At 38.9% G+C, this 26,371-nt stretch overlaps 2 protein-coding genes and 1 long non-coding RNA gene across 6 annotated transcripts in view; 2 read left to right on the top strand and 1 right to left on the bottom strand.

The window, feature by feature from the left end:
- LOC127478674 (collagen alpha-1(VIII) chain-like) overlaps positions 1-1,435 on the bottom strand; it is a 40,991-nt gene extending 39,556 nt beyond the window's left edge. For 2 of the 3 annotated variants that reach the window (XM_051771814.1, XM_051808826.1), the window contains exons 1-2: positions 1,297-1,325; positions 985-1,074 (exon numbers count right to left, since the gene is read on the bottom strand). Coding sequence is in view for 1 of the 3 variants with exons in the window: in XM_051777031.1 (XP_051632991.1) it covers positions 985-1,074; positions 1,297-1,357 (151 nt within the window). In the remaining 2 variants the exon portion in view is untranslated. Of the gene's footprint in view, positions 1-984; positions 1,075-1,296 lie in introns of all 3 variants that reach the window. The other variant, XM_051777031.1, reaches the window with a different exon arrangement.
- A 2,033-nt stretch (positions 1,436-3,468) lies between these two features.
- Positions 3,469-26,017, top strand: LOC127460887 (methyl-CpG-binding domain protein 2-like). Of its 2 annotated transcripts, XM_051779866.1 has the most exons (7): positions 3,469-3,724; positions 10,981-11,140; positions 16,996-17,133; positions 18,511-18,601; positions 21,192-21,369; positions 22,336-22,468; positions 25,899-26,017. In XM_051779866.1, exons 1-6 carry the CDS (start codon positions 3,612-3,614, stop codon positions 22,463-22,465), a joined length of 810 nt encoding a protein of 269 aa, XP_051635826.1. In that variant the 5' UTR covers positions 3,469-3,611; the 3' UTR covers positions 22,466-22,468; positions 25,899-26,017. The 2 variants fall into 2 exon arrangements, with proteins under 2 accessions (XP_051635826.1, XP_051644104.1); XM_051788144.1 differs by lacking the exons at positions 21,192-21,369; positions 22,336-22,468; positions 25,899-26,017 and adding an exon at positions 19,890-20,053.
- Positions 4,254-5,646, top strand: LOC127475040 (uncharacterized). The gene is made up of 2 exons (XR_007906783.1): positions 4,254-4,434; positions 5,110-5,646. It is a non-coding gene; the product is annotated as an uncharacterized LOC127475040 (long non-coding RNA).
- Positions 26,018-26,371: the final 354 nt, after the last annotated feature.

Raw genomic sequence — 26,371 nt, 5'->3', positions numbered from 1 at the left:
TTCAAGGATTTTTTAAGGGATTTTTAAAGGATTTTTTAAGGTTTTTTTAAGGAATTTTTAAGGAATTTTTAAGGGATTTTTAAGGGATTTTTAAGGGATTTTAAAGGTGTTTTTCAGGAATTTTTCAGGAATTTTAAAGGATTTTTTAAGGATTTTTTAAGAATTTTTAAAGAATTTTTAAGATATTTTTAAGGAATTTTTAAGGAACTTTTAAGAAACTGTAAAGAAATTTTTAAGGGATTTTCAAGGAACTTTAAAGGAATTTTTAAGGAATTTTTAAGGGATTTTTAAGGGATTTTAAAGGGATTTTTAAGGGATTTTTAAGGGATTTTTAAGGGATTTTGAAGGAATTTTGAAGAATATTTAAAGGATATTTAAAGGATATTTTAAGGATACTTTAAGGATATTTAAGGAATTTTTAAGGTATTTTTAAGAATTTTTAAGGAATTTTGTAAGGGATTTTTAAGAAAATTTAAAGAAATTTTTAAGGCATTTTTAAGGAATTTTAAAGGAATTTTGTAAGAGATTTTTAAGGAATTTTTAAGGGATTTTTAAGGAATTTTGTAAGAGATTTTTAAGGAATTTTTAAGGGATTTTAAAGAAATTTTAAGGCATTTTAAAGGGATTTTTAAGGATATTTAAGGGATTCGCCTCAGCAGCGCTTTTCCCTGGGGAATTCTGCTTCCTAGCAAGAAAAAACACAGGACTTACCCATCCTCTCCCCCCAAAAATAAAAAAAAAATAGGGAATTTTCTACCCGTGACTCCTGAAAAAAAAAAGAAATTAAAAAAATGTGGAAAAATAGGATTTAAATCCCATTTTCTCGGCGCTTCGCGGGCTCTTCGGCGCGTCTCCCTCACGACCGCCCGTCCCTAAAATGATCCTCCGGAGGATTTAGGAGCGCCTCCTACATTTAATTTAACCCCTAATTTAATTAATCTCTTAATTTAAGGCCGAAACGAGCGAGGAAAAAATAAATCTTACCTAACGGTTTGTCTTTTAATTCGGGATTCCGCAGCATTTCCACCCGCGCGTAGAAACAATCCGGGTCCAGGTGCACCATCACTCTGTCCCCTGCGATAAAACCACCAAATTCCGCGTTCTTTTGATTTTTAATCGATCCAACAAGCGATAAGCATCGAATTCCAACGTTTTTTGGGAATTTTGGGGCATTATTTTAGGATGGAAATCCCAAGGAAAAGGGACCCCCCCCCCCCTTTTCTCCGTGAGGGAGTTCCCGCCAATTCTCTCCCCCCTCAGAGCCGCCGCCATTTTGGCCGCCCCGCCCGCGCTCACCCGCCGCTTCCAGCGGCTCTTCCAGCTCCTCGTCCCGCTCTTCATCATCCTCTTCATCCATGAATCCCGACAAATTCCCGGGAGCCCGCCCGGTAACGGGGTCGGGAAGATGGCCGGGAAAAATTTGGCCGGAAATGAGGATTGGAAAAGGGGTTTTAAAAGAAGGGGAGGGGGCTGAGCCGCCCCTGCGCGCTGAGCCGGCGCCGCGCGGTCCTAGAGCCCGCGGCTGAGGGAGCGGGAATTAAAAAAAAACGGGATAAAACCCCCAAAATAAAGTCACTTTAAAGGATCCTGTTTGGGGTGTCCCGTTTTGGGGTCTCATTAAGGGGCTTCGCTCTGGGACCCCAAAATAGGAGCCAAAGGGGGTCCAAATCCCAGAGTGGAGCCCCAAAATGGGACCCCTGAGTGGGATCCCAGAGTGGAGCCCCTTAAAGGGACCCCAAAATGGGACCCAAATCCCAGAGTGGAGCCCCAAAATGGGACCAAATCCCAGAGTGAAGCCCCTTAATGGGACCCCAAAATGGGACCCAAATCCCAGAGTGGAGCCCCAAAATGGGACCAAATCCCAGAGTGGAGGCCCAAAATGGGACCCCAAAATGGGACCCAAATCCCAGAGTGAAACCCCTTAATGAGACCCCAAAATGGGACCAAATATCAGAGTGAAACCCTTTAATGAGACCCCAAAATGGGACCCAAATCCCAGAGTGAAGCCCCTTTAATGAGACCCCAAAACTGCACCCACAGAGAGACCCCAAATCCCAGAGTGAAGCCCCAAAATGGGACCCCAAAATGGGACCCACAGAGAGACCCCAAATCCCAGAGTGAAGCCCCTTAATGGGACCCCAAAATAGGACCCCAAAATGGGACCCAAATCCCAGAGTGAAGCCCCTTAATGAGACCCCAAAATGGGACCCACAGAGAGACCCCAAATCCCAGAGTGAAGCCCCTTAATGGGACCCCAAAATAGGACCCCAAAATGGGACCCAAATCCCAGAGTGAAGCCCCTTTAATGAGACCCCAAAATGGGACCAAATCCCAGAGTGAAGCCCCTTTAATGAGACCCCAAAATGGGACCAAATCCCAGAGTGAAGCCCCTTTAATGAGACCCCAAAATGGGACCAAATATCAGAGTGAAGCCCTTTAATGAGACCCCAAAATGGGACCCACAGAGAGACCCCAAATCCCAGAGTGAAGCCCCTTAATGGGACCCCAAAATGGGACCAAATCCCAGAGTGAAGCCCCTTTAATGAGACCCCAAAATGGGACCAAATCCCAGAGTGAAACCCTTTAATGACACGCCAAAATAGGACCCACAGAGAGACCCCAAATCCCAGAGTGAATCCCCTTAATGAGACCCCAAAATGGGACCCACAGAGAGACCCCAAATCCCAGAGTGGAGCCCCTTAATGGGACCCCAAAATGGGACCCAAATCCCAGAGTGAAACCCTTTAATGAGACCCCCAAAATGGGACCCAAATCCCAGAGTGAAGCCCCTTAATGGGACCCCAAAATGGGACCCAAATCCCAGAGTGAAGCCCATTTATGGGACCCCAAAATGGGACCCACAGGGGGACCCAAATACCAGAGTGAAACCCTTTAATGAGACCCCAAAATAGGACCCACAGAGAGACCCCAAATCCCAGAGTGAAGCCCCAAAATGGGACCCTAAAATAGGACCCCAAAATGGGACCCCACATCCCAGAGTGGAGCCCTGAGATCCCACTCAGGGGTCCCATTTTGGGGTCCCCCTTGTGGGTCCCGTTTTAGGGTCCCATTAAGGGGCTCCACTCTGGGATGTGGGTCCCATTTTGGGGATCCCACTCAAGGTTTCCATTTTGGGGTCCCCCTTGTGGCTCCCGTTTTGGGGTCTCCACTCTGCGACCCCCCTCCTCCGGCCGGTCCCCTTCCGGGCTCCTCCCACTGCCGCCATTTTGCCTCCTCCCCCCGCCACCGCTCCGTCCCCTCCCTTCCCTCTCTATGGTCGCCGCCGTCCCCTTGCCTTATTTCGGAGTCCTCCAGCGGCCGCCATTTTGGTCCTCCCAACCGGCACCGCTCCGTCCCCTCTCTATGATCCCGCGGCCGCCATTTTGAGTCCTCCAACCAGGCACCGCTCCGTCCCCCTCCCACCCCTCTCTATGGTTCCCCCGCGGCCGCTCTGCCCTTCCGGGAGGCCCGGCGTCTCTGTGGCCCGGAGGCTCCTGGCGCCGCCATCGCCGCGGGGGCCGCGGGCCCCGGGATTAAAAAAAAAAACCCGGGAATTATAAAAAAAAACGGGATAAAGAAAAGAAAAACCGGGAAAAGCTTCCCGGCCCGCCATGGAAAAACCGGGCAGGATGGACTGTCCCGCTCTGCCGCCGGGCTGGAAGAAGGAAGAGGTGATTCGCAAGTCCGGCTTGAGCGCCGGGAAAAGCGATGTCTATTATTTCAGGTGGGAATTTGGGGGGAATTTTGGGAATCTCGGGAATGCGGAGCCAGGAGGAGGAGGAGGAGGAGGAAGGAAGGAGGAAGAGCCGGGCCCGGCTGTCAAAGAGCGCGGCCGCTTCCGCCATCGCCCCGTCCCGTGGGGGGGGTTTTTTGGGAGTCCCGGGGGGGGTTGGAATTGGGAATTCCCGGGATTTTGGGATTGGGATTCCCGGGTTTTGGAATGAAGGGGAAGTTCTCGATCCCGGGGCTCTCATTCCAGGACTTTTTGGCGGTTTCCTGGCCGGGATGATCCCGGTTCCATTCCCGACTTAATCCCTGTTCCCTGCCCAGCCTGATCCCGGTTATTCCCAAGGATCCAGGGGGAAAATTCCAAGGGTTTAGTCCCAAGAATCCTGGGATTTATTCCCAAGAATCCTGGGATTTATTCCCAAGAATCCTGGAGTTTATTCCCAAAATCTTGAGAAGGATCCAGGGGGAAAATTCCAAGGGTTTATTCCCAAGAATCCTGGGATTTATTCCCAAAATCTTGAGAAGGATCCAGGGGAAAATTCCAAGGTTTTATTCCTGAATCCTGGGAAGGAAAATTGGGGATTTATTCCCAAGGATCCAGGGGAATATTCCAAGCCTTTATTCCCAAATCCTGGGAAGGATCCAGGGGAAAATTCCCAGGTTTTATTCCTGAATTTTGGGAATTATTAATGGGAAAATTCCCAGGTTTTATCCCCAAATCCTGGGAAGGATCCAGGGGAAAATTCCCAGGTTTTATTCCTCAATTTTGGGAAAAATCCAGGGGAAAATTCCCAGGTTTTATCCCTGAATTTTGGGAAGGATCCAGGGGAAAATTCCCAGCTTTTTTTCCCAAATTTTGGGAATTATTAATCTGAAAATTCCCAGCTTTTATTCCTAAATTTTGGGAAGGAGATTTGGGATAAATTCCCAAGGATCCAGGGGAAAAATTCCCAGGTTTTTTTCCTGAATTTTGGGAATTACCCAGGGGAAAATTCCCAGATTTTTCCCTGAATTTTGGGAATTATTAATGGGAAAATTCCCAGGTTTTATTCCCAAATCTTGGGAAGGATCCAGGGGAAAATTCCCAGGTTTTATTCCCAAATCTTGGGAAGGATCCAGGGGAAAATTCCCAGGTTTTATCCCTGAATTTTGGGAAGGATCCAGGGGAAAATTCCCAGCTTTTTTTCCCAAATTTTGGGAATTATTAATCTGAAAATTCCCAGCTTTTATTCCTAAATTTTGGGAAGGAGATTTGGGATAAATTCCCAAGGATCCAGGGGAAAATTCCCAGGTTTTTTCCTGAATTTTGGGAATTATTAATGGGAAAATTCCCAGGTTTTATTCCCAAATCTTGGGAAGGATCCAGGGGAAAATTCCCAGGTTTTTTCCCAAATTTTGGGCATCACCCAGGGCAAAATTCCAAGCCTTTATTCCCAAAAATCCTGGACCAGATCCCTTTGGAAAATTCCCAAGCTTTTATTCCTTTATAGATCCCGCTCGGAAGCCGCTCCCGAAAAAAAAACCTCCCCTCTTATCCCGACGCTCCCGCCTGGAAAAGACCCGGAATTCCCGCTCTTCCCGCTTTTTTTTTGCTCCTGGAATTCCTGCTTTTTGCTCCCGGAATTCCTGCTTTTTTGCTCCTGGAATTCCTGCTTTTTACTCCCAGAATTCCCGCTTTTTTGCTCCCGGAATTCCCGCTTTTTCGCTTCCCTGCTGGAAAAAAACCCCCTGGAATTTCCTCTCTCTTCTCTTCTGCTTTGCCTCAGGAAGCTTCTCCCGGTTTTTTTTTTCGGGAATTAGGGGGTGGGACCGTCCTGCTGATGATTCTTCTGGAATGTTTTCCCTGGAAAAACCCGACAAGACTCTTTTTTTCCCGACATTCCCGAGTTTTTTTTTTTGGAATTCTTCGCTCGGAGACGTTAAAAAAAAACCCCGGAATTTCCTTTTTTCCTGAAAAAAAAAAAAGGACTCGGAGGAAGCTTCGCCAGAATTCCGGGAATTCCGGGAGGACTCTTGGAAAAAGTTACGGCTTTGTTTGCATCTCGTTTGCATCTCATTTGCATCTCGTTTGCATCTCGTTTGCATCTCGTTAATTATGGGATTTTCACCCGGAATTTGGTCCAAAAAGGGGGGGAGGGGGAGGGTTTTTTGGGATTTGAGGGTGGGAAAAATTGATGGAGGAGGAGAAGGAATTTTGGGATTTTTTGGGGAATTTTTGGGAATTTTTTGGGGGATTTTTGGGAATTTTTGGGGGAATTTTTGTGGAATTTTTGGGGATTTTTTGGGGGATTTTTGGGGATTTTTTTGGGATTTTTGGGGATTTTTTGGGGATTTTTTGGGGATTTTTTTGGGATTTTTTTGGGAATTTTTTGGGGATTTTTGGGAGTTTTGGGGGGATTTTTGGGGAATTTTTGGGGATTTTTTGGGGAATTTTGGGGGAATTTTTTGGGGATTTTTTTGGAAATTTCTTGGGATTTTTTGGGGGATTTTTTGGGAGTTTTTGGGGGATTTTTGGGGAATTTTTGGGGATTTTTTTGGGGAATTTTGGGGGATTTTTTTGGAATTTTTGGGGGAATTTTTGTGGAATTTTTGGGGATTTTTTGGGGGATTTTTGGGGATTTTTTGGGGAATTCTGGGGGGATTTTTTGGGAGATTTTTTGGGTGTTTTCGGGGATTTTTGGGGGATTTTTTTGGGATTTTTTGGGGGATTTTTTTGGGATTTTGGGGGGTTTTTTTTGGATTTTTGGGGATTTTTTGGGAATTTTTTTGGAATTTTTGGGGGATTTTTTGGGGGAGTTTTTGGGGATTTTTTGGGATTTTGGGGGGATTTTTTAGGGATTTTTTTGGGATTTTTGGGGATTTTTGGGAATTTTGGAGGATTTTTTTGGAATTTTTGGGGGATTTTTTGGGGGATTTTTTGGGGAATTTTTGGGAATTTTCTGGAGGATTTTTTGGGAGTTTTGGGGGATTTTTGGGGGATTTTGGGGATTTTTTTGGGATTTTTGGGGCATTTTTGGGGAATTTTTTGAGGAATTTTTGGGAATTTTCTGGGGGATTTTTTTGGAATTTTTGGGGAATTTTGGGGGGCATTTTTGAGGATTTTTTGGGGATTTTTTGGGGAATATTTGGGGAATTTTTGGAGGAATTTTTGTGAATTTTCTGGGGGATTTTTTTTGTATTTTTTGTGAATTTGGGGGGAATTTTTAGGGATTTTTTGGGGATTTTTTGGGGAATTTTTGGGAATTTTTGGGGGGATTTTTTGGGAGTTTTGGGGAATTTTTTTTTTTGAATTTTTGGGATTTTTTGGGGATTTTTTGGGGAATTTTTTAGGGAATTTTTAGGGCATTTTTGGGGAATTTTTTAGGGAATTTTTGGGGAATTTTTGGGAATTTTTTTTGGAAAACGGCAAAAAAAATCCCCTTTAATCCCTCAAACCCCTTTCTCCAAGCGAAATTTCCCGGGAATTCTCCATCCCAGAATTTCCATCCCAGAAATTTGGGAATTTTGGGATTTTGGGAAGGCACCAAATTCCGGGTGGGAATTCCCGCCTCGCTTCGCCGCTCACTTCTCCCGCCGGCAATTCCCGGAATTCCCGGAATTCCGGGAATTCCCAGCCCCAATCCCAGGCATGGAAAAGCTCCAATCCCAAGTTTTCCGCTTCCAATCCCACTTTTCCTCCTCCAATCCCAATTTTCCCCCCCTAAATTCCCACTTTTCCCCCTCTCCAATCCCAATTTTTTTCCCTAAATTCCCAATTTTTCCCCCTAAATTCCCACATTTTTCCCACTTTTTCCCACTTTTCCCCCCTAAATTCCCACTTTTCCCCCTCTCCAATCCCAGTTTTTTCCCCCTAAATTCCCAATTTTTTTCCCCCTAAATTCCCAATTTTTCCCCCTCAATTCCCAATTTTTTTCCCACTTTTTCCCCATTTTTTCCACCTTAAATTCCCAATTTTTCCCCACTTTTTCCTAATTTTTCCCCCCTAAATTCCCAATTTTTTTCCCCCTAAATTCCCACATTTTTCCCACTTTTTCCAATTTTTTCCCCCTAAATTCCCTATTTTTTTCCCCCTAAATTCCCACATTTTTCCCACTTTTTCCCAATTTTTTCCCCCCTAAATTCCCACTTTTCCCCCTCTCCAATCCCAGTTTTTTCCCCCTAAATTCCCAATTTTTTTCCCCCTAAATTCCCAATTTTTCCCCCTCAATTCCCAATTTTTTTCCCACTTTTTCCCCATTTTTTCCACCTTAAATTCCCAATTTTTCCCCACTTTTTCCTAATTTTTCCCCCCTAAATTCCCAATTTTTTCCCCCTAAATTCCCACATTTTTCCCACTTTTTCCCACTTTTCCCCCCTAAATTCCCACTTTTCCCCCTCTCCAATCCCAGTTTTTTCCCCCTAAATTCCCAATTTTTTTCCCCCTAAATTCCCAATTTTTCCCCCTCAATTCCCAATTTTTTTCCCACTTTTTCCCCATTTTTTCCACCTTAAATTCCCAATTTTTCCCCACTTTTTCCTAATTTTTCCCCCCTAAATTCCCAATTTTTTTCCCCCTAAATTCCCACATTTTTCCCACTTTTTCCAATTTTTTCCCCCTAAATTCCCTATTTTTTTCCCCCTAAATTCCCACATTTTTCCCACTTTTTCCCAATTTTTTCCCCCCTAAATTCCCACTTTTCCCCCTCTCCAATCCCAGTTTTTTCCCCCTAAATTCCCAATTTTTTCCCCCTAAATTCCCAATTTTTCCCCCTCAATTCCCAATTTTTTTCCCACTTTTTCCCCATTTTTTCCACCTTAAATTCCCAATTTTTCCCCACTTTTTCCTAATTTTCCCCCCTAAATTCCCAATTTTTTCCCCCTAAATTCCCACATTTTTCCCACTTTTTCCAATTTTTCCCCCTAAATTCCCTATTTTTTTCCCCCTAAATTCCCACATTTTTCCCACTTTTTCCCAATTTTTTCCCCCCTAAATTCCCACTTTTCCCCCTCTCCAATCCCAGTTTTTTCCCCCTAAATTCCCAATTTTTTTCCCCCTAAATTCCCAATTTTTCCCCCTCAATTCCCAATTTTTTTCCCACTTTTTCCCCATTTTTTCCACCTTAAATTCCCAATTTTTCCCCACTTTTTCCTAATTTTTCCCCCCTAAATTCCCAATTTTTTCCCCCTAAATTCCCACATTTTTCCCCACTTTTCCCAATTTTTTCCCCCTAAATTCCCACTTTTCCCCCTCTCCAATCCCAATTTTTTTCCCTAAATTCCCAATTTTTTCCCCCTAAATTCCCACATTTTTCCCACTTTTTCCCACTTTTCCCCCCTAAATTCCCACTTTTTCCCCTCTCCAATCCCAGTTTTTTCCCCCTAAATTCCCAATTTTTTCCCCCTAAATTCCCAATTTTCCCCCTCAATTCCCAATTTTTTTCCCACTTTTTCCCCATTTTTTCCACCTTAAATTCCCAATTTTTCCCCACTTTTTCCTAATTTTTCCCCCCTAAATTCCCAATTTTTTTCCCCCTAAATTCCCACATTTTTCCCACTTTTTCCAATTTTTTCCCCCTAAATTCCCTATTTTTTTCCCCCTAAATTCCCACATTTTTCCCACTTTTTCCCAATTTTTTCCCCCCTAAATTCCCACTTTTCCCCCTCTCCAATCCCAGTTTTTTCCCCCTAAATTCCCAATTTTTTTCCCCCTAAATTCCCAATTTTTCCCCCTCAATTCCCAATTTTTTTCCCACTTTTTCCCCATTTTTTCCACCTTAAATTCCCAATTTTTCCCCACTTTTTCCTAATTTTTCCCCCCTAAATTCCCAATTTTTTCCCCCTAAATTCCCACATTTTTCCCCACTTTTCCCAATTTTTTTCCCCCTAAATTCCCACTTTTCCCCCTCTCCAATCCCAATTTTTTTCCCTAAATTCCCAATTTTTTCCCCCTAAATTCCCACATTTTTCCCACTTTTTCCCACTTTTCCCCCCTAAATTCCCACTTTTTCCCCTCTCCAATCCCAGTTTTTTCCCCCTAAATTCCCAATTTTTTCCCCCTAAATTCCCAATTTTTCCCCCTCAATTCCCAATTTTTTTCCCACTTTTTCCCCATTTTTTCCACCTTAAATTCCCAATTTTCCCCCACTTTTTCCTAATTTTTCCCCCCTAAATTCCCAATTTTTTTCCCCCTAAATTCCCACATTTTTCCCCACTTTTCCCAATTTTTTCCCCCTAAATTCCCACATTTTCCCCCCTAAATTCCCACTTTTTTCCCCCTAAATTCCCACATTTTCCCCCCTAAATTCCCAATTTTTTCCCCCTAAATTCCCACATTTTTCCCACTTTTTCCCAATTTTTTCCCCCTAAATTCCCACATTTTCCCCCCTAAATTCCCACATTTTCCCCACTTTTTCCCAATTTTTTTCCCCCTAAATTCCCACATTTTCCCCCCTAAATTCCCAATTTTTTCCCCCTAAATTCCCACATTTTTCCCACTTTTTCCCAATTTTTTCCCCCTAAATTCCCACATTTTCCCCCCTAAATTCCCAATTTTTTCCCCCTAAATTCCCACATTTTCCCCCCTAAATTCCCACATTTTCCCCACTTTTTCCCAATTTTTTTCCCCCTAAATTCCCACATTTTCCCCCCTAAATTCCCAATTTTTTCCCCCTAAATTCCCACATTTTTCCCACTTTTTCCCAATTTTTTCCCCCTAAATTCCCACATTTTCCCCCTAAATTCCCACATTTTCCCCCCTAAATTCCCAATTTTTTCCCCCTAAATTCCCACATTTTTCCCCACTTTTTCCCAATTTTTTCCCCCCTAAATTCCCAATTTTTTCCCCCTAAATTCCCACATTTTTCCCCACTTTTTCCCAATTTTTACCCCTAAATTCCCAATTTTTTTCCCCCCTAAATTCCCAATTTTTTCTCTCCAATCCCAATTTTTCCCCCTTCATTCCCAATGTTTTTCTTCTCCAATCCCACTTTTTTCCCCACTTTTCCCCAATTTTTTCCCCCTAAATTCCCGCATTTTTCCCCAATTTTTTTCCCTAAATTCCCAATTTTTTTCTCCTCCAATCCCAATTTTTCCCCCTCCAATCCCATTTCCCCCCCCCAAATTCCCATTTTTTTCCCATTTTCCCCCCATTTTCCCCCCAAAAATCCCATTTTTTTCCCATTTTCCCCCCATTTCCCCCCCAAAAATCCCATTTTTTTCCCATTTTTTCCCCATTTCCCCCCGAAATTCCCATTTTTCTCTCTCCCCCTTCAGCCCCAGCGGGAAAAAATTCCGGAGCAAGCCCCAGCTGGCCCGATACCTCGGGAATTCCGTGGATCTGAGCAGCTTCGACTTCCGCACGGGCAAAATGATGCCCAGCAAACTGCAGAAGAACAAGCAGCGCCTCCGCAACGATTCCATGAATCCCAACAAGGTTTGGAGGGGGAAAAATTCCCAAAATTCCTCAGAAAATTCCCAAAAAATTCCCCAAAAATCCCTAAAAAATTCACAAAAAAATCCCCAAAAAATCCCCAAAAAATCACCAAAAATTCGTGAAAAAATCTGATTTTTTTGGCGAAAAAATCTCATTTTTTTCCCCAAAAAATCCGATTTTTTTGGCGAAAAAATCCCGTTTTTTTCCCCAGAAAAATCAGATTTTTTTCCCAATAAAATTCCCAAAATTCACAAAAAAATTACAAAAAAATCCCCCCAAAATTCCCAAAAATCCCCCAAAAATTCCCCAAAAAATCCCTAAAAATTCCCCAAAAATCCCCAAAAATCCTCAAAAAATTCCCAAAAAATCCCAAAAAAATCTTCAAAAATTCCCCAAAAAATCCCTAAAAATTCCCAAAAAATCCCTAAAAAATTCCCGAAAAATCCCCAAAAATTTCCAAAAAAATCCCCAAAAATTCCCAAAAATTCCCTAAAAAATTCCCCAAAAAATCCCCAAAAATTCCCCAAAAAATCCACAAAAATTCCCAAAAAATCCCCAAAAAATCCCCAAAAATTCCCCAAAAATCCCCCAAAAATCTCCAAAAAATCCCCCAAAAATTCCCAAAAAATTCCCTTAAAAATCCCCCAGAAATTCCCCAAAACTCCAGAAGAACAAGCAGCGCCTCCGCAACGATTCCATGAATCCCAACAAGGTTTGGAGGGGGAAAATTCCTGAAAAAATTCCCCAAAAAATTCCCAAAAAATGCCCAAAAAATCCCTAAAAAATTCACAAAAAAATTCCAAAAAAATCCCCAAAAATTCCTGAAAAAATCCGATTTTTTCCCCAAAAAATCTCATTTTTTTCCCCAAAAAATCTGATTTTTTTGGCGAAAAAATCCCATTTTTTTCCCCAGAAAAATCAGATTTTTTTCTCAATAAAATTCCCAAAATTCACAAAAAAATTCCAAAAAAATCCCCCAAAAATTCCCAAAAATCCCCCAAAAATTCCCCAAAAAATCCCTAAAAATTCCCCAAAAATCCCCAAAAATCCTCAAAAAATTCCCAAAAAATCCCAAAAAAATCTTCAAAAATTCCCCAAAAAATCCCTAAAAATTCCCAAAAAATCCCCAAAAAATCCCTAAAAAATTCCCGAAAAATCCCCAAAAATTCCCCAAAAAATCCCCAAAAATTCCCTAAAAAATTCCCCAAAAAATCCCCAAAAATTCCCCCAAAAATCCACAAAAATTCCCAAAAAATCCCCAAAAAATCCCCAAAAATTCCCCAAAAATCCCCCAAAAATCCCCAAAAAATCCCCCAAAAATTCCCAAAAAATTCCCTAAAAAATCCCCCAGAAATTCCCCAAAACTCCAGAAGAACAAGCAGCGCCTCCGCAACGATTCCATGAATCCCAACAAGGTTTGGAGGGAAAAATTCCTGAAAAAATTCCCCAAAAAATTCCCAAAAAATGACCAAAAATTCCTCAAAAAATCCTCAAAAATTCCCCCCAAAAATCTCCAAAAATTCCTCAAAAAATCCGATTTTTTCCCAAAAAAATCAGATTTTTTTGGCGAAAAAATCCCGTTTTTTTCCCCAGAAAAATCAGATTTTTTTCCCAATAAAATTGCCAAAAATTCCCCAAAAATTCCCCCAAAAATCCCCCAAAAAATCCCAAAAAATCCCCAAAAATTCCCCAAAAAATCCCCAAAAATTCCCTAAAAAATTCTCAAAAATTACCCCAAAAAATTGCCAAAAATTCCCCAAAAAATCCACAAAAATTCTCAAAAATTCCCCAAAAAATTCCCCAAAAATTCCCCCAAAATTCAAAAAAAAATCCCCAAAAATTCTCGCAAAAATTCCCCCAAAAATTCCCAAAAAAAATCCCCCCAAAAATCCCCCCAAAATTCCAAAAAAATCCCCAAAAATTCCCAAAAATCCCCCCAAAATTCCCCAAAAAATCCCTAAAAAATTCCCCAAAATTCCCCCAAAATTCCCAAAAAAATCCCCCAAAATTCCCCTAAAAAATCCCCCAAAAATTCCCCAAAAATCCCCCAAAAACTGCAGAAGAACAAGCAGCGCCTCCGCAACGATTCCATGAATCCCAACAAGGTTTGGAGGGGGAAAATTCCTGAAAAAATTCCCCAAAAAATTCCCAAAAAATGACCAAAAATTCCTCAAAAAATCCTCAAAAATTCCCCCCAAAAATCTCCAAAAATTCCTCAAAAAATCCGATTTTTTCCCCAAAAAATCAGATTTTTTGGTGAAAAAATCCCGTTTTTTTCCCCAGAAAAATCAGATTTTTTTCCCAATAAAATTGCCAAAAATTCCCCAAAAATTCCCCCAAAAATCCCCCAAAAAATCCCAAAAAATCCCCCAAAATTCCCCCAAAAAATCCCAAAAAATTCCCTAAAAAATTCTCAAAAATTACCCCAAAAAATTGCCAAAAATTCCCCAAAAATTCCCCAAAAAATCCCGAAAAATTCCCAAAAATCCCCAAAAAATCCCCAAAAAATCCCCAAAAATTCCCCCAAAAATTCCCCAAAAAATCCCAAAAAATCGCCAAAAATTCCCAAAAAAATCCTCAAAAATTCTCAAAAATTCCCCAAAAAATCCCCCAAAAATCCTCAAAAAATCCCTAAAAAATTCTCAAAAATTACCCCAAAAATTGCCAAAAATCCCCAAAAAATTCCCCCAAAAATCCCCAAAAATTCCCCCAAAAATTCCCCAAAAAAATCCACAAAAATTCTCAAAAAATCCCCCCAAAAAATTCTCAAAAAATTCCCCAAAAAATCCCAAAAAATCCCCAAAAAATCCCCAAAAATTCCCCAAAAATCCCCCAAAACTCCAGAAGAACAAGCAGCGCCTCCGGAATGATTCCATGAATCCCAACAAGGTTTGGAGGGCAAAATTCCCCAAAAAATTCCCCAAAAAATTCCCAAAAAATGCCCAAAAATTCCCCAAAAAATCCCCAAAAAATCCCCAAAAAATCCCCAAAAAATCCTGAAAAAATCTAAATTTTTCCCCAAAAAATCCGATTTTTTGGCCAAAAAATCCCATTTTTTTCCCCAGGAAAATCAGATTTTTTTCCCAATAAAATTCCCAAAAATTCCCCAAAAAATCCCCCAAAAATTCCAAAAAAATCCACAAAAATTCAGCAAAAAATCCCCCAAAAATTCCCAAAAATCCCCCCAAAATTCCCAAAAAAATCCCCAAAAAATCCCCAAAAATCCCCCCAAAAATCCCCCAAAATTCCCCAAAAAATCCCCAAAAATTCCAAAAAAATCCCTTAAAAATTCCCCAAAATTACCCCAAAATTCCCCAAAAAATTCCCCAAAAAATTCAAAAAAATCCCCAAAAAATCCCCAAAAATTCCCAAAAAATCCCCAAAAAATCCCCCAAAATTCCCCAAAAATCCCCCAAAAATCCCCCAAAAATCCCCAAAAAATCCTCAAAAATCCCCCAAAAATCCCCCAAAACTCCAGAAGAACAAGCAGCGCCTCCGGAACGATTCCATGAATCCCAACAAGGTTTGGAGGGGGAAAAATTCCCAAAAAAATTCCCAAAAATCCCTAAAAAATTCACCAAAAAATCCCCAAAAATTCCCAAAAAATCCCTAAAAAATTCACAAAAAAATTCCAAAAAATTCCGGAAAAAATCTGATTTTTTCCCCAAAAAATCCGATTTTTTTGACGAAAAAAATCCCATTTTTTTCCCCAGAAAAATCAGATTTTTATCCCAATTAAATCCCCAAAAAAATCCACAAAAATTCCAAAAATCCCCCAAAAATTCCCCAAAAAATCCCTAAAAAATCCCTCAAAATTCCCCAAAAAATCCACAAAAATTCTCAAAAATTCCCAAAAAATTCCCAAAAAAATCCCCAAAAATTCCCCAAAAAAATCCTCAAAAAAATCCCCAAAAATTCCCCATAATCCCCCCCAAAAATTCCCCAAAAATTCCCCAGAAAATTCCCAAAAAATTCATCAAAAATTCCCCTAAAATTCCCAAAAATCCCCCAAAAACTCCAGAAGAACAAGCAGCGCCTCCGGAATGATCAGATTTTTTTCCCAATAAAATTCCCAAAAATTCCCCAAAAAATCCCCCAAAAATTCCAAAAAAATCCACAAAAATTCACCAAAAAATCCCCCAAAAATTCCCAAAAATCCCCCCAAAATTCCCAAAAAAATCCCCAAAAAATCCCCAAAAATCCCCCCAAAAATCCCCCAAAATTCCCCAAAAAATCCCCAAAAATTCCAAAAAAATCCCTTAAAAATTCCCCAAAATTACCCCAAAATTCCCCAAAAAATTCCCTAAAAATTCAAAAAAATCCCCAAAAAATCCCCAAAAATTCCCAAAAAATCCCCAAAAAATCCCCAAAAATTCCCCAAAAAATCCCCAAAAATTCCCCAAAAAATCCCCCAAAAATCCCCCAAAAATCCCCAAAAAATCCTCAAAAATCCCCCAAAAATCCCCCAAAACTCCAGAAGAACAAGCAGCGCCTCCGGAACGATTCCATGAATCCCAACAAGGTTTGGAGGGGGAAAAATTCCAAAAAAAATTCCCAAAAATCCCTAAAAAATTCACCAAAAAATCCCCCAAAATTCCCCAAAAATCCCTAAAAAATTCACAAAAAAATTCCAAAAAATTCCGGAAAAAATCTGATTTTTTCCCCAAAAAATCCGATTTTTTTGGCGAAAAAATCCCATTTTTTTCCCCAGAAAAATCAGATTTTTTTACCAATAAATCCCAAAAAATTCCCAAAAATCCCCCAAAAATTCCCAAAAAAATTCCCCAAAAAATCCACAAAAAATCCCCAAAAAATTCCAAAAAAATCCCCAAAAATCCCCCAAAAATTCCCAAAAAATCCCCCAGAAATTCCCCAAAACTCCATGAATCCCAACAAGGTTTGGGGGGCAAAATTCCTGAATTTCCAGCTGCTTATTCCCAGAAAATGTAATTTGGGAATGCTGGGAATGGCCTGAGGAATTTTGGAGGGGAAAAATTGGGATTGGAGGGGGAAAAGTGGGAATTTAGGGGGGGGAAAATTGGGAATTTAGGGGAAAAAATTGGGATTAGAGAGGGGAAAAAAGTGGGAATTTAGGGGGGAAAAAATTTGGGAAAAATGGGAAAAAAGTGGGAATTTAGGGGAAAAAAATTGGGATTGGAGAGGGGAAAAAAGTGGAAATTTAGGGGGGAAAAAATTGGGAATTTAGGAGAAAAAAATTGGGAATTTAGAGAAAAAAATTCGGAATTTAGGGGAAAAAAAAAAGGGAACTTGGGGGGAAAAAATTTGGGAAAAAGTGGGGAAAAAATGGGAATTTAGGAGGGAAAAATGGGAATTTAGGGGGGAAAAAAATGGGAAAAAGTGGGAAAAAAGTGGGAATTTAGGGAAAAAAATTGGAAATTTAGGGAAAAAAATTGGGAATTTAGGGAGAAAAAAGTGGGAATGGAGGGGGGAAAAATTGGGATTGGAGGGGGAAAAAATCGGGAATTTATGGGGAAAAAAATCGGGAATTTATGGGGAAAAATGGGAATTTAGGGGGGAAAAAATTGGGAATTTAGGGGGGAAAAAAATTGGGAATTTAGGAGGGAAAAAATTGGGAAAAAGGGGGGAAAAATTGGGAAAAAGTGGGAAAAAATTGGAAATTTAGGGGAAAAAATTGCGAATTTAGGGAAAAAAATTGGGAATTTAGGGGAAAAAAAATGAGAATTTAGTGGGAAAAATTAGGATTAGAGAGGAAAGATCAGGGAATAAAATAACAAGGATTAATCCTAATTATTCCTAATTTTTTCCTGCTTGTTCCCAATTTTTTTCTGCTTATTCCTGACTTTTTTTTGTGGCTTATTCCCGATTTTTTTTAGGGCAAACCGGATCTGAACACGAGCCTGCCCATCCGGCAAACGGCGTCCATCTTCAAGCAGCCCGTCACCAAAGTCACCAACCACCCCAGCAACAAGGTCAGGGCGGATCCCCAACGGATCACGGAGCAGCCGCGGCAGGTATTCCCAAAATTCCCAAAAATTCCCGGAATTCTGGGAAAAAAATCCCCAAAAAAATGGGGTGAAAATGGGATTTTTCGGGGATTTTTCGGGGATTTTTCGGGGATTTTTTGGGGATTTTTTGGGGATTTTTCGGAGGTTTTTTGGGGATTTTTTGGGGATTTTTTGGGGATTTTTTTGGGATTTTTTGGGGATTTTTTTGGGATTTTTTGGGGATTTTTCAGGGATTTTTGGGGGATTTTTTGGGGATTTTTTGGAGATTTTTTGGGGGTTTTTTGGGTTTTTTTGGGGGATTTTTTTGGGATTTTTTTGGGATTTTTGGGGGATTTTTTGGGGTTTTTTGGGGAATTTTCTGGGATTTTTCAGGGATTTTTTGGGGATTTTTGGGGGATTTTTGGGGGTTTTTTGGGATTTTTTCGGGAATTTTTGGGGATTTTTCGGGGATTTTTTGGGGATTTTTCGGGGATTTTTCGGGGGTTTTTCGGGGATTTTTTTGGGATTTTTTTGGGATTTTTGGGGGATTTTGGGGGGATTTTTCGGGATTTTTTGAGGATTTTTTTGGGATTTTTTTGGGATTTTTCAGGGATTTTTTTGGGATTTTTTTGGGATTTTTTGAGGATTTTTCGGGGGTTTTTTGGGGATTTTTTGGGATTTTTTGGGAATTTTTTGGGATTTTTTGGGGTTTTTTTGGGGATTTTTGGGGGATTTTTGGGGATTTTTGGGGGATTTTTCGGGGATTTTTAAGGGGTTTGTTGAGGCAAAAAATTTTCCCTAAAAATCCCCAAAATTCCCAAAAAATCCCCCCAAAAATTCCCCCCAAAATCCCCGAAAAATCCCTAAAAAATTCCCCAAAATTTCTCAAAAAATTGCCCAAAAATTCCAAAAAATCCCCAAAAAATCCCCGAAAAATCAAAAAAAAATTCCACAAAAATCCCCCAAAATTCCCAAAAATTCCCCCCAAAATTCCCAAAAAAATCCCCAAAAATCCCTAAAAAATCCCCCAAAATTCCCAACAAATCGCCAAAAAATCCCCCAAATATCCCAAAAATCTCTAAAAAATTCCCTAAAAATCCCTAAAAAATTCCCCAAAAAATCCCCCAGAAAATTCCCAAAAATTCCTCAAAAAATCCCCCAAAATTCCAAAAAAATTCCCCAGAAAATCCCAAAAAATTCCTCAAAAAATTCCCCAAAAAATCCCAAAAAACCCCCGAAAAATCCCCAAAAAATCCCCAAAAAACCCCCGAAAAATCCCAAAAAAATCCCCGAAAAAATCACAAAAAATCCCCCCAAAATTCCCCAAAAAATCCCCAAAAATCCCCAAAAATCCCCCAAAATTCCCCAAAAATTCCTGCCTCATTCCCAATCCCTGTTTTCCAGCTTTTCTGGGAAAAGAGGCTCCAGGGCCTGAGCGCTTCCGACGTCAGCGAGCAGATCATCAAATCCATGGAGCTTCCCAAAGGATTGCAAGGTATTGGAATTTTTTCCTGGAATTCTTGGGAATTTTTTGGCCAAAAATCAGATTTTTTTCCTCAAAAATTCCAGAAAAATTCCCCAAAAAATTCAGGAATTTTGGGGTGATGATCCCAAAAAATCAGAATTTTTTCCCAGAAAAATCAGATTTTTTTCCCAAAGAAATGGGTTTTTTGGGGATTTTTGGGGGATTTTTTGGGGATTTTTCAGGGATTTTTCGGGGATTTTTTTGGGATTTTTGGGGGATTTTTCAAGGTTTTTTGGGGATTTTTCGGGGATTTTTTGGGGATTTTTCGGGGATTTTTTTGGGATTTTTTGAGGATTTTTTTGGGATTTTTCAGGGATTTTTTGAGGATTTTTTGATGATTTTTCAGGGATTTTTTTGCGGATTTTTCAGGGATTTTTCGGGGATTTTTTGGGGATTTTTTTGGGATTTTTGGGGGATTTTTTTGAGATTTTTCGGAGATTTTTGGGGGATTTTTGGGGGATTTTTGGGGATTTTTTGAGGATTTTTTTGGGATTTTTCGGGGATTTTTTTGGGGATTTTTGGGGATTTTTTGGGATTTTTCGGGGATTTTTTGAGGATTTTTTTGGGATTTTTAGGGGATTTTTCGGGGATTGTTTGGGGATTTTTTGGGATTTTTCGGGGATTGTTTTTGGATTTTTGGGGATTTTTTTGGGATTTTTTTGGGATTTTTCAGGGATTTTTCGGGGATTTTTTGGGGATTTTTTTGGGATTTTTGGGGGATTTTTTTGAGATTTTTCAGGGATTTTTGGGGATTTTTTGGGGATTTTTTTGGGATTTTTCGGGGATTTTTTGGGGATTTTTTTGGGATTTTTGGGGGATTTTTTGGGAATTTTTTGGTATTTTTTGGGGATTTTTCGGGGGTTTTTTGGGATTTTTTGAGGATTTTTTTGGGATTTTTTTGGGTTTTTTTAAGGATTTTTTTGGGATTTTCTGAGGATTTTTCAGGGATTTTTTGTGGATTTTTTGAGGATTTTTTGATGATTTTTTTGGGATTTTTTTAGGATTTTTTTTGGGGATTTTTTGGGGATTTTTTGAGGATTTTTTTGGGATTTTTTGACGATTTTTTCGGGATTTTTGGGGGATTTTTTTGGGATTTTTTGAGGATTTTTTTTCGGATTTTTTTGGGATTTTTTCGGGATTTTTCAGCGATTTTTCGCCGATTTTTCACCGATTTTTTCGCGGATTTTTCTGGGATTTTTTGGGGATTTTCCCCCCATTTCCCGGGGGATTTGGACCAGAATTCCCTGTTTTTTTCCAGGAGTGGGGCCCGGGAATACCGAGGAGACGCTGCTGTCGGCCGTGGCCAGCGCCCTGCACACGAGCTTGGCCCCCATCACCGGCCAGCTCTCGGCGGCCGTGGAGAAGAACCCGTTGGGATTTTTGGGGGATTTTTGGGGGATTTTTTAGGGATTTTTCGGGGAATTTTTGAGGATTTTTTTGGGATTTTTTAAGGATTTTTTAAGGATTTTTTTGGGATTTTTTAAGGATTTTTTGAGGATTTTTTGAGGATTTTTTTGGGATTTTTTGGGGATTTTTGGGGGATTTTTTAGGATTTTTTGAGGATTTTTTTGGGATTTTTTAAGGATTTTTTTGTGATTTTTTTGGGATTTTTTGAGGATTTTTGGGGATTTTTTTGCGGATTTTTCAGGGATTTTTTGGGATTTTTTGAGGATTTTTTTGGGATTTTTTTGGGTTTTTTTAAGGATTTTTTTGGGATTTTTTGAGGATTTTTTGGGGATTTTTTGGGGATTTTTTGGGATTTTTTGAGGATTTTTTTGGGATTTTTTGGGGATTTTTTGAGGATTTTTTGTGGATTTTTTGGGATTTTTTGGGGATTTTTTTGGGATTTTTTTGGGATTTTTTGAGGATTTTTTTGGGATTTTTTAAGGATTGTTTGGGGATTTTTCAGGGATTTTTTGAGGATTTTTCGGGGATTTTTCAGGGATTTTTTGGGGATTTTTTGAGGATTTTTTGTGGATTTTTTTGGGATTTTTTCGGCGATTTTTCAGCGATTTTTTTGCGGATTTTTCTGGGATTTTTTGGGGATTTTTTAAGGATTTTTTGGGGATTTTTCAGGGATTTTTTGAGGATTTTTCGGGGATTTTTCAGGGATTTTGGGGGGATTTTTTGGGGATTTTTTGAGGATTTTTTGGGGGATTTTTTGGGGATTTTTGGGGGATTTTATGGGATTTTTTGGGGATTTTTTGGCGATTTTTCAGGGATTTTTTGGGGATTTTTCGGTGATTTTTGGGGGATTTTTTGTGGATTTTTCTGCGATTTTTCAGGGATTTTTTCGGGATTTTTTGGAGATTTTTCGTGGATTTTTTGATATTTTTGGGGATTTTTTGGGGATTTTTTGAGGATTTTTTGGGGATTTTTTGGGGCTTTTTTAAGGATTTTTTTTGGATTTTTTAAGGATTTTTTGAGGATTTTTTTGGGATTTTTCAGCGATTTTTCAACAATTTTTCACCGATTTTTTCGCGGATTTTTTGGGGATTTTTTGGGGATTTTCCCCCCATTTCCAGGGAGATTTGGACCAGAATTCCCTGTTTTTTTCCAGGAGTGGGGCCCGGGAATACCGAGGAGACGCTGCTGTCGGCCGTGGCCAGCGCCCTGCACACGAGCTCGGCCCCCATCACCGGCCAGCTCTCGGCGGCCGTGGAGAAGAACCCGGCGGTTTGGCTCAACACCTCCCAACCCCTCTGCAAGGCTTTTATTGTCACAGATGAGGACATCAGGTGGGAGGAATTCCATGGAAAAATTGGGAATTTTTGGGGAAAAAAATTGGGGGGGAAGGGGGGAAAAGTTGGGGGCGAACGGGGGGAAAAAAGGGAATTTTTGGGGGCGAACGGGGGGAAAAAAGTGAATTTTTGGAGGGAAACGGGGGGAAAAAAGAGGGTTTAAAGGGGAAATTCTAGAGGGAAATAATTGGGAAAGAAGAAATAAAATTGGGGGAAAAATGTGGGTTTTTAAGGGAAAATTCCGGAGGGAAAATAGGGAAAAATAAAGGGAAAATTGTAAAGGAAAATAGGGAAAAATAAAGGGGAAATTCCAAAGGAAAAAGGGAAAAAAATAGAGGATTTAAAGGGAAATTCCAGAGGGAAAAAATTGGGAAAGAAGAAATAAAATTGGGGGAAAAATGTGGGTTTTTAAGGGAAAATTCCGGAGGAAAAATGGGGAAAAATTGAGGTTTTAAAGGGAAAATTCTGGAGGGAAAATAGGAAAAAAAATAAAGGGAAAATTTCAGAGAAAAAGGGAAAAAAATTGAGGGTTTAAAGGGAAAATTCCAGAGGGGAAATTAGGGAAAAATAAAAGGAAAATTCCCAAGAAAAAACTGGGAAAAACAAATAAAATTGGGGAAAAAATGTGGATTTTTAGGGTAAAATTCCTGAAAAAAATAGGGAAAAATAAAGGGAAAATTGGGGAAAAAATGTGGATTTTTAGGACAAAATTCCTAAAAAAAATAGGGAAAAATAAAGGGAAAATTGGGGAAAAAATGTGGATTTTTAGGGTAAAATTCCCAAGAAAAATTGGGAAAAATAAAGGGAAAATTGGGAAAAAAATGTGGATTTTTAGGGTAAAATTCCTAAAAAAAATAGGGAAAAATAAAGGGAAAATTCCCCAAAAAAAATTGGGAAAAATGAAAGTTTTGGGGGTGAAATTCCCGAGTTTTTGGGGTTATTCCCAAGTTTTTTTTTTCCCAGGAAACAGGAGGAAAGGGTGCACCAGGTGAGGAAAAAGCTGGAAGAGGCTTTGATGGCCGACATTTTATCCCGGACTTCCGAGAATTCCAAGGATTCCGAAGGGGAGCCGGAGAACGGAGAGGAGGCTTGAGAGGTGGGGGGGGAAAATCCTGGAAAAGGGGGGAAATTCCCAGGGAAAAGTGGGAAAAATGAAGGGAAAATTCCCCCAAAAAATTGGGAAAAATGAAGGGAAAAATGGGAAAAATAAAGGGAAAATTCCCGGGAAAATTGGGAAAAATTAAGGGAAAAATGGGAAAAATAAAGGGAAAATTCCAGAGAAAAATTGGGAAAAATAAAGGGAAAATTGGGAAAAATAAAGGGAAAATTCCCCCAAAAAATTGGGAAAAATAAAGGGGAAATTCCTGAGGAAAATTGGGAAAAATTAAGGGGAAATTGGGAAAAATAAAGGGAATTTTCCTGAGGAAAATTGGGAAAAATGAAGGGAAAATTGGGAAAAATAAAGGGAAAATTCCCCCAAAAAATTGGGAAAAATAAAGGGGAAATTCCCGGGAAAATTGGGAAAAATTAAGGGAAAAATGGGAAAAATGAAGGGAAAATTCCCCCCAAAAATTGGGAAAAATAAAGGGGAAATTCCTGAGGAAAATTGGGAAAAATTAAGGGAAAATTGGGAAAAATAAAGGGAATTTTCCTGAGGAAAATTGGGAAAAATTAAGGGAAAATTGGGAAAAATAAAGGGAAAATTCCCCCCAAAAATTGGGAAAAATAAAGGGGAAATTCCCCAAAAAAATGGGAAAAATAAAGGGAAAATTCCCCAAAAAATTGGGAAAAATTAAGGGAAAATTAAAAAAAAAATGGGAAAAATGAAGGGAAAATTCCCAGAAAAATTGGGAAAAATGAAGGGAAAATTCCAAAAAAATTGGGAAAAATTAAGGGAAAATTCCCAGGAAAATTGGGAAAAATGAAGGGAAAATTCCCCAAAAAATTGGGAAAAATAAAGGGAAAATTCCCCAAAAAATTGGGAAAAATGAAGGGAAAAATGGGAAAAATAAAGGGAAAATTCCCCCAAAAAAATGGGAAAAATGAAGGGAAAATTCTCCAAAAAATTGGGAAAAATGAAGGGAAAATTGGGAAAAATAAAGGGAAAATTCCCAAAGAAAATTGGGAAAAATTAAGGGAAAATTCCCCCCAAAAATTGGGAAACATGAAGGGAATAATGGGAAAAATAAAGGGAAAATTCCCCCCAAAAAATGGGAAAAATGAAGGGAAAATTCCCCCAAAAATGGGAAAAATGAAGGGAAAATTCCCTAAAAAAATGGGAAAAATGAAGGGAAAATTCCCCAAAAAATTGGGAAAAATGAAGGGAAAATTGGGAAAAATAAAGGGAAAAATCCAGAGAAAAATTGGGAAAAATTAAGGGAAAATTCCCCAAAAAAATTGGGAAAAATGAAGAGAAAAATGGGAAAAATAAAGGGAAAATTCCCCAAAAAATTGGGAAAAATGTAGGGAAAATTCGAAAAAAAATTGGGAAAAATGGGAAAAATAAAGGGAATTTTCCTGAGGAAAATTGGGAAAAATTAAGGGAAAATTGGGAAAAATAAAGGGAAAATTCCCCCAAAAAATTGGGAAAAATGAAGGGAAAATTCCTAAAGAAAATTGGGAAAAATGAAGGGAAAATTCCCAGGAAAATTGGGAAAAATGAAGGGAAAAATGGGAAAAATAAAGGGAAAATTGGGAAAAATAAAGGGAAAATTCCCCCCAAAAATTGGGAAAAATTAAGGGAAAAATGGGAAAAATAAAGGGAAAATTCCCAGAAAAATTGGGAAAAATGAAGGGAAAATTTCCCAAAAAATTGGGAAAAATGAAGGGAAAATTCCCCAAAAAATGGGAAAATTTAAGGGAAAATTCCCTAAAAAAAATGGGAAAAATGAAGGGAAAATTCCCCCAAAAATTGGGAAAAATGAAGGGAAAATTCCCAGAAAAATTGGGAAAAATGAAGGGAAAAATGGGAAAAATAAAGGGAAAATTCCCAGGAAAATTGGGAAAAATAAAGGGAAAATTCCCCAAAAAATTGGGAAAAATGAAGGGAAAATTAACAGAAAAATTGGGAAAAATGAAGGGAAAATTTCCCAAAAAATTGGGAAAAATGAAGGGAAAATTGGGAAAAATAAAGGGAAAATTCCCAAAGAAAATTGGGAAAAATGAAGGGAAAATTCCCAAAAAAAATTGGGAAAAATGAAGAGAAAAATGGGAAAAATAAAGGGAAAATTCCCCCAAAAAATTGGGAAAAATGAAGAGAAAAATGGGAAAAATAAAGGGAAAATTCCCCAAAAAATTGGGAAAAATGAAGGGAAAATTCCCCCAAAAATGGGAAAAATGAAGGGAAAATTCCCTAAAAAAATGGGAAAAATGAAGGGAAAATTCCCCAAAAAATTGGGAAAAATGAAGAGAAAAATGGGAAAAATAAAGGGAAAATTCCCCCAAAAAAATGGGAAAAATGAAGGGAAAATTCCCCAAAAAATTGGGAAAAATGAAGGGAAAATTCCAAAAAAATTGGGAAAAATGAAGGGAAAATTCCCTAAAAAAATGGGAAAAATGAAGGGAAAATTCCCTAAAAAAATTGGGAAAAATGAAGGGAAAAATGGGAAAAATAAAGGGAAAATTCCTGAGGAAAATTGGGAAAAATGAAGGGAAAATTCCAAAAAAAATTGGGAAAAATGGGAAAAATAAAGGGAATTTTCCTGAGGAAAATTGGGAAAAATTAAGGGAAAATTGGGAAAAATAAAGGGAAAAATCCAGAGAAAAATTGGGAAAAATTAAGGGAAAATTGGGAAAAATGAAGGGAAAATTCCCCCCAAAAATTGGGAAAAATAAAGGGGAAATTCCTGAGGAAAATTGGGAAAAATTAAGGGAAAATTGGGAAAAATAAAGGGAATTTTCCTGAGGAAAATTGGGAAAAATTAAGGGAAAATTGGGAAAAATAAAGGGAAAATTCCCCAAAAAATTGGGAAAAATGAAGGGAAAATTGGGAAAAATAAAGGGAAAATTCCCAAAGAAAATTGGGAAAAATGAAGGGAAAATTCCCAAAAAAAATTGGGAAAAATGAAGGGAAAAATGGGAAAAATAAAGGGAAAATTAAGGGAAAATTCCCCAAAAAATTGGGAAAAATGAAGGGAAAATTCCCTAAAAAAATGGGGAAAATGAAGGGAAAATTCCCTAAAAAAATGGGAAAAATGAAGGGAAAATTCCCCAAAAAATTGGGAAAAATGAAGGGAAAAATGGGAAAAATGAAGGGAAAATTCCCAGGAAAATTGGGAAAAATGAAGGGAAAATTCTCCAAAAAATTGGGAAAAATGAAGGGAAAATTCCCCAAAAAAATTGGGAAAAATGAAGGGGAAAATGGGAAAAATAATTGGGAAAATTCCCAGGAAAATTGGGAAAAATGAAGGGAAAATTCCCCCAAAAATTGGGAAAAATGAAGGGAAAATTCCTGAGGAAAAATAGGGAAAAATGTGGATTTTTAAGGTCAAAATTCCTAAAAATTCCCTTTTTTTTTTTTGTTCCAGGTGCTCCGGGAAGAAAAGAAATCAAAGGGATCCCGAAATTTTCCTTGGAATTTTTCCAAAAAATTCCCTTTCAGGGGAAAAAAATTCCCGATTTTTTTGGGTTTTTTTTCGGATGTAAATAATCCTTTAAAATCCCCGAAAAATAAATTAAAAGAAATGGGATATTTTTTTGAGGGAAAAATCTGATTTTTCCTGGGAAAAAAAAAAATCCCTAAAAAATTCCTGGAGTCCTTCCCGATTTTTTGGGGATGTTGGGGGGATTTTTTGGGGGGTTTTTTTATGGGGAAAAAAATAAATAACAAAAATTCCCAGACCTTTGGAAAATTTATTGGTTTTTTTTCGGATGGAACAGAGAAAATAAAGGAATTAATAAAATGCTTCTGTTTGGAAAAAAAAAAGGTGGAATTCTGGTGTGGAATTTTGGGATTTGGGGGGGTGGGATTTGGGGATTGGGATTTGGAATTTTAGGGGGG

Source organism: Manacus candei, unplaced genomic scaffold (genome assembly GCF_025592945.1).
Source record: "Manacus candei isolate 608988 ecotype Guabito, Panama unplaced genomic scaffold, ASM2559294v1 h1tg000001l, whole genome shotgun sequence".
NCBI lineage: Eukaryota > Metazoa > Chordata > Aves > Passeriformes > Pipridae > Manacus > Manacus candei.
Note: the sequence above shows the minus strand (reverse complement) of the source record. Positions and strands in the feature narration are given on the sequence as shown.